The 7,321-nt window shown below is 32.5% G+C and overlaps 1 protein-coding gene across 2 annotated transcripts in view; it reads left to right on the top strand.

Annotated features, from left to right (window-relative positions):
- LOC145666602 (A disintegrin and metalloproteinase with thrombospondin motifs 7-like) overlaps window positions 1-7,087 on the top strand; it is a 347,276-nt gene extending 340,189 nt beyond the window's left edge. Inside the window, exons 21-23 of one of the 2 annotated variants that reach the window (XM_081734009.1) lie at window positions 993-1,164; window positions 2,385-2,555; window positions 6,576-7,087. In XM_081734009.1, coding sequence (XP_081590135.1) covers window positions 993-1,164; window positions 2,385-2,555; window positions 6,576-6,691 — 459 coding nt within the window. In that variant the 3' untranslated portion in view covers window positions 6,692-7,087. Of the gene's footprint in view, window positions 1-992; window positions 1,165-2,384; window positions 2,556-6,575 lie in introns of those variants that run through there. The other variant, XM_081734010.1, reaches the window with a different exon arrangement.
- The last annotated feature ends 234 nt before the right edge of the window (window positions 7,088-7,321 follow it).

A 7,321-nucleotide genomic window follows, 5' to 3' on the forward strand; every position in this document is an offset into this window, starting at 1 on the left:
TAATCTGTTTTTTTTTGATACTGTTTGACTACATATATACAATCGAAATTTTCATACAAAAGAACAATGAAGCATTATTGCATGAAGTTATTTATATTAGTAGCATTTTCGAACAGAAAGCACAAAAAATATACTTAGATATAAGTTATAGACCGACATTAACTTACAGGAGTCTGTTGTTATATGATGTGCAAATGTTAGTTTGTTTAATAAAGGTTGTCTGGTTTGAATCCGATCAACTTATTGCACAATGAGTAATCATGAATTTGGCTACTATCTTTTCTGTTTTTAAGAGATTTTGTTAATATTTTATTTCCGAAAGAGATATGTGGATTTCAAATAGGAAAAGAACATTTGAGATAAATAATTTTGTGGTACTTATGGCGTAGATAATCATAAACTAGGCGAAACCTGTAAATGAAAAGTGAATTTAAACTTCATAACTCTAACAAATACAAATTCTTCATAAACACAGTTAGAAGTAACTGCATTAGTCCAATGGAAATGTGCTGATCACTATGCAGCACAGCATCAATACATTTTAACTAATACTTATTTCTTGATTCCTTGTCACGTGAAGTTAGTTGAGTGTTAGGAATTCAGAAATAATAATTCGTAAGTACGGAACACGTGTAGAATGACAAATTCCCATGCCATTCTACATATACGTCCAAGATTATATATATATATATATATATATATATATATATATATATATATATATATATATATATATATATATATATATATATATATACTTTGTTTAATATATATCAAGGGCAGTAAAGACTTTCAATTCCTTCCGTCTCCCAAAGGCGATAATCGTGTGGTGTGAAACTAAAAATTTCATTTTAATTCCGTCTTGAAAATTTCCTTACATATATATTAAACAAAGCAATAAATACATATCAGGATAAATACCCTAACATTAACTTAACATGATGTGACAGGGATTATGAGACTACATGCTATACGCTTATTTTACTTTTCAGGAACCTTGCTTAGATTGGATTGTATCTGAATGGTCACCGTGTTCAGCTTCGTGTGGGATCGGTCAGCGTAGTCGAGAGATCGTATGTCCTGAAGTGGATAAATGCGATGAAGATGCAAAGCCTAATACGATAGAAAATTGTCAGCAGAAACGGTGTGTGCACTGGGTAACTGGTAAGAAAATAATAGCCTTGCTGTTGTTGTTCTTATTCTTCTTGTAAGTTCTTTGCTAAGTTTCTTATTTTGTTCGAAGAACAACATATATATTGAAAAAGATTCCTAATAGAAGTAAACCTTCATAATTATTCTCTAATATGTAGCATTATATTTAAAACTTTAATATAAACAAACATAATCCAATGATATAAACATTTTATTTATATGGAACTGATAGTATAAAAACAATACAGACTTTAGATTAATTGTTCGAAATTTGAGTAAAAACCTATAGCTTAATGCAATAGAACTTAAGTATCCTATGATAGAGTTTGTAGTGCTGAGTGTAATCTGTTTCTCGGCGACTGAAGGTAGGATTAGAACTGATACCAAAGTGCGATGTATTCATGTGAAGAAAATCGATTTTTGAAAATGTTATCGTCCGAAACAGAGATTAAGACAATATTTTATTAATAATTTGAAACTAGTTTTGGTAAACTTTCGATTGTCTGAAAATATTTGGTTCTAGTGGAAAGCATAATATTTCAAGGCCCATTTGTCTTGCGTGTATTTGTATATGTATTTTGGTAATTCAGCGGGAACTAAGAGACTTAGGCTCAGAAGGCTATCTGATGAAACTAAGTGAATGTTAATGGTAGAAACATAGGGAAACTAAATAAATATGAAAAGGGGGGAAAGCATGTTATATTTATTTCATGCAATGAAACCAAATGATGAATAATGCCGACCCAATACAAAGTTTTTTGTTTAATTGCACTCAGCCTATTATATGTTTTTAAAGTAACGTGTGAAACAAAATCCCACAAGATTACTATCCCACTACAGCACCACAAACACTTAATATATATATATATATATAATAGTGAATAAGTTCTACAATAGTAAAAACTCAGGCAAGGCGAATAGGAGCATATACAAATTACCATAGTATTGGATCTTCTGAATATAATAATAAATTACGGATAATTAGAGTCAGTGCTACAAAACTATACCACTAGTTTGTCACCATTTTCTTAAGTGAAAGAGTATATTACCTTCCTCAAAAATTAGGACTCAATACCACGTAATTTTGTTTATAAATAATATTTGTAAGTGATAAACATGGAATGAATTTTAATTATCAAATTTAATGTGTTGGATGAAAATATTTCTGCAGGGTGAATTCACACGTTAACTGAAATCATATTTTTGGGTATTGATAAAATATATATTTTTAGGTGAATGGGGTCCATGTAGTGTGACATGCGGCTCAGGGCATATGAGGAGAGATGTTCGTTGTGAAGACGAAGAAACTGGGGAAGCAATTGGAGGTTGTATAGTTACAGAAAGACCGCCGCGAAGACAGACATGTCAGTCTACACCATGTCAGCAATACAGTGGAGCTAGTGGTAATAAATATTGGTTTCATCCACTATCATGTAATGTAATTGTTATGTATAAAGTAACATACTTTACTGTTAGTAGTTTCATATTTGTATAGTTTTCCGTTACTCCTATCACACACTAATTTTCAAATTTGCATGCATTTGTATTTTATTTGTGTGATTTATATAATTAACATATATATTAAAATATATTTCTTATATCCTTATGTAAGTGTTGTGTGTTTGGATTGGTAATGTTCTTAGGATAAATACAAGTTCATGTTCGCCCATTATCTTTAGTTTTATATGTCTTACATCTTTGCACAATTCATTTTTTATTGTAGCTCTTTGTTGTTTCAGAAATGTGTGGTGTAAAGCTATTATATCATATATAAAAATTACTTTAAACCGGTATACGGTGTATGCTACTTGTATAACTTGTATAATTCTTTGGTGTTAAATATCAATTTAGCGTGGTTTCATTGAAAGACCAATCATACTGTACCAAAAATTGTCATGCGGGTTTCATTTGGTATTACTCTCCTTTCTTCAATATATAAATTGAATGGACAGCTCTGGAATACTTTATTATAATGACAATAACAAGCATGCATTTTTTTCTTTTGATTAGGTAGCCTGTCTTGTTTAACAGTTTCCATGGACCACACAAAAACATATTCCATATACACGGAAACACATGATCTTACAGAATTTCGTCTGAGATGCTTAATTTTTGCATTTATGTTGGTGAGATCATTTCGTAACGCAATTATAAATTATGTTCCATAAAATAATATATATGAAGTGCGATATTGTTTGCCGCGCCGTGAATAGCGTGTTAAATTCGTGCTGCTGTCTATAGTTTCTTCCATGCTGACTTAAGCATTTCGTTCATCATCTCCTCGGCATTGAATCTTATTCCAGCTTGTCTCACCGTTTTTGCTGGGCTTCAAGTGAAACTAAAATTAAGGTATGGTGTGTTCATAACTGTTAGAAGGTTCCTGTCTCGTTGACATAGGTTATTCTCATTCTCCATCTCCATACTCCCGTTGATCTTTGTTTTTGCCAATGTTGTAGTGTTATTTAGTTTTATCTAATGGAATCTTAACTTTGGTTGTGTTGTATACTTTTCTTTGCACCCTTTCAGCATTTTAGGCTTTATATGGTACATCAAAATAGCATTTATTTACAGAATAATGTTAATACTAAACCATGTTGAGACGAAAAAACCTTGTTCCGAAAACAATAGTGGAACATAAGTATTGAAATTAATATCCTTTCAAATACTTGTCTTTTTAAGTACGTATTTAACAGACTAAATCATTATTATGCATTCCAAGTTCGTGGTTGTACTGGGTTGAATTTGGTATATATATAATGCGATTCTCTCATAGTATAGGAGAAATATTTTGATTTTTTTATGTCAAGGCCCTTAATGACTTTCGCAGTGTATTAAAATCTCTGTATCGTGTTCAAGAACTCGCTAAAGTGCAGCACAAATCTACACAGTATTGTCTTCCACGAAAAGATTGTAAAAAATATTTTTCCATCGGATATTCTTCAGTAACATAACTATGGAGTAGCTATTGCATTTGAGTCAACTTATGTTTGTACCCATATTAATGACCCAGCCAATATTGCTGCACGAAATTACAATTTAGTACGACTTCAGTCGCTCGGATACTCTAAATACTTTTGCTACGCATCTTATTTTTACTGACGGTGAAAGAAGTACTCGCTTTACACTTGAAAATTGGATCTGACAAGGGAAATTGTGGAGAAAGCACTCGCGTGCAGAAAAACTAAGCGTGACATTTGACAGACTAAGTCATGCTGATTACAACAAGCTAATAAAATTTCTGTACGGTTGGGAACTTTTCGAGAGATTCAACATTAATGGCGCGATTTGCATACGATTTGTACAACCATTTAATGTGTTTGGATTCCGACAAATCAAAGATTATGGCAGGAGATTTGTACATAGCATGGACTTCTTCATCCGGACGTTATGATGTACCAACGAAACAATCAAATAAAATTCGTATCCATGCTAATGAATCAGTTCTGATCATTGCGATACATTGGATTGTATCAGTTTGTGTTCCACAAAGCAGGTTACCGAACAAATTATATACCTTTTGAATTACCTGTCGAATTTCTTCTTCGCTTTGTGTTCCCTTGACGGATGGAACGCAATTACACATATAAAATGTTCTTCGTGCAAAGAAGTATTTCGCCTGCGTCATTTTTTCATAGAACAGAAGAACAACAGTGATCGATTTTCATTTCTACCTATTATTATTGTGAACATATTTTGATTAATTTTAACAACAAACCCATTACTTATTGCAAAACAGTTTCTTTTTGTTACCTCCGATAGATTTCAATTCATATATCAATATTCGTAGCTAATAATGTTGTATTTTACGCATTTAAATGCGCATATTAACTTCCAAGTTTAATCTTTCGAAGAGTTCTCAACGGTATAGGAATGTTATTAGCTTGCTGTAATCAGCATGAATTGGTCCTTCAAATGGCATGCTTATTTTCTCTGTAGACGAGTGCGTTCTCATGAACTTCGCTTGTAAGCAGCATTTGGTTAAAATATGAATGAGGAAATCAAAACTTGTGTATAGTTGAAAACGAAGGTTTGTTTCGTGTGCTGCGTAATGCCAATTTTCTGTTTCTTGACGGGATTCAAATTCAGCACTTAAAAGGATTCATGGGTGTACCAGCTACCATTTTAGGCAACCTGTAGGATGACAAAATTAGTACTTCTTAAAATATGATTAATATTACTTGAAGTCTACTTTGCTTTTCATTATCTTACGAATGAAATTTTAAATTTGCTCTGCAAATTGCTGCACACAAAAGCAGGGTGTTAATGAACTATACCGACAAACTGTAAGAGGAGATTCCTCACATCAAAATAAGACAAAATGTTCATATGGACCTATGGTGAAAAGTCCATAGTTTCAGAGCTAGGGCTGTCCAAAATCCCGAAAAAGCCAAATTTCAACACGACCTATTTCGAATTCAAGAAACTATGGATGTGGTCCTTATTAGCGTACAGGAAGCCATGCATACGCAATCCAAAAATACATATTTCGTAAGTTTTCAATAGATATACAGGGTATTTTCTTCAGGGTGTAATTCTCAGGTATGCTCTAAATAGTTTTTAATATATCCTGATTTCAAGGAGAGTCCTAAGTTGGCAGAAGGTAAGCGCTGACAACAATGGACATCCGATTCTTCGGAGGGAAGTCGGAAGTGTTAAGGAGTGTCAGCAGCACGGTTTTTCGTACTCGGGAAACGCATGCAGCAATGTTTTCTTTCACGATTATAAGTAAAGAAAACGAGAGATATACTGCGACGAAATACATCGCATCAGACATAATTCCGAACACAAAAGAACATGGAGCTGCCGGTTCCTAACACTTCCGACTTCTCTCCGAAGAATCGGATGTCCATTGTTGTCAGCGCTTACCTTCTGCTAACTTTGGACCCCCCTTGAAATCAGAGTATATTGAAAACTCTATTTAGAGCATATCTCATAATTACACCTTGTATACCTATTGAAAATTTACGAAATATATATTTTTGGATTGTGTATGCATGGTTTCCTTTACGTTGATAACGACCATCATCTACATTTTCTGGAATTCGAAATAGAGCCTGCTGAAATTTAGCTTTTTTTGGTTGGATTTTGGACAGCCCTAGCTCTGAAACTATGGACTTTTCGCCATAGGTCCATATGAACATTTTGTCTTATTTTGATGTGAGGAATCTCCTCTGTGCTTCCTGAAAATTCTCATTCGTAATCTCGTAATTGTTATGGTTTATTAATGCTTTATATGTAAAGAGAAAACATGAGAGAAACAGTATGAGTTAACGAAAACAAATAGAAAATATGGTATATATGTAGATATCGAGAACCGAAGACAGAGAAAAATAAATATTACTTTCCTGATTATTTGGTTTTATGTCTATTCATAGCACTGTCCATCACTACATATGAATATTTTTTTTTTTTTTTATTTCCAGGTAACCAGTCTGAGTGTCGTGATAAGCTGGAGCCATGGCTGTGTCAGTCAGTGAAACACTTATGTGAAACCTGGTACTTTAAGGTCAAATGCTGCAAGACATGTCACAGAAGATAATGAGCCAATAAATACACTTAATCTGTTTACATGTAAAGAATCAAAGAATCAGGGAGAGAACAGACTTCCAAGAAAACAATATTTTATAAATAAAAATAAGGAAACAGTGTTAACTTATAAATTTATTATGTAGTACCATATTCCATTTCCTGTATGTATATTTTTTCTATACGTAATAGAAATATTGGAATCAAAATATGGGTTGATCTTCGTTGAACACTGCCATTATTGCTAACAACACATTTTTAATGAGAGACGATGAAAGGTACCTGTATTCCGTTGTAGAGAAAGTGTGGGGATGTGAAGATTATATAAGTTTTTGTGCTTCTGAGTAAAAACTACATCGGTGTTTTAATAATTGACAATTGTAATAAACGTAAATTATGAAAGACATTGTTAATTTCTTCTAATCCATATTTTGTTTAATCTTATCCAAAATATCGTATATGAGTACTTCTTTCTGTCATCGGATAATATTTCACTCACATTTATGCATATATTATAGAAGAATTTTGTTTATTTCTTTATTTGCTTATTTATTTTTCAACAAGAAAGAGTTTTAAAATATAAGTTTTCAACGCTTGTATATGCCAATCTCAAACCACAACTTGGATTGGATATATCATCAGA

This window comes from Thermobia domestica, chromosome 12 (assembly GCF_964235325.1).
Source record: "Thermobia domestica chromosome 12, izTheDome1.hap1.1, whole genome shotgun sequence".
NCBI classification, from domain to species: domain Eukaryota; kingdom Metazoa; phylum Arthropoda; class Insecta; order Zygentoma; family Lepismatidae; genus Thermobia; species Thermobia domestica.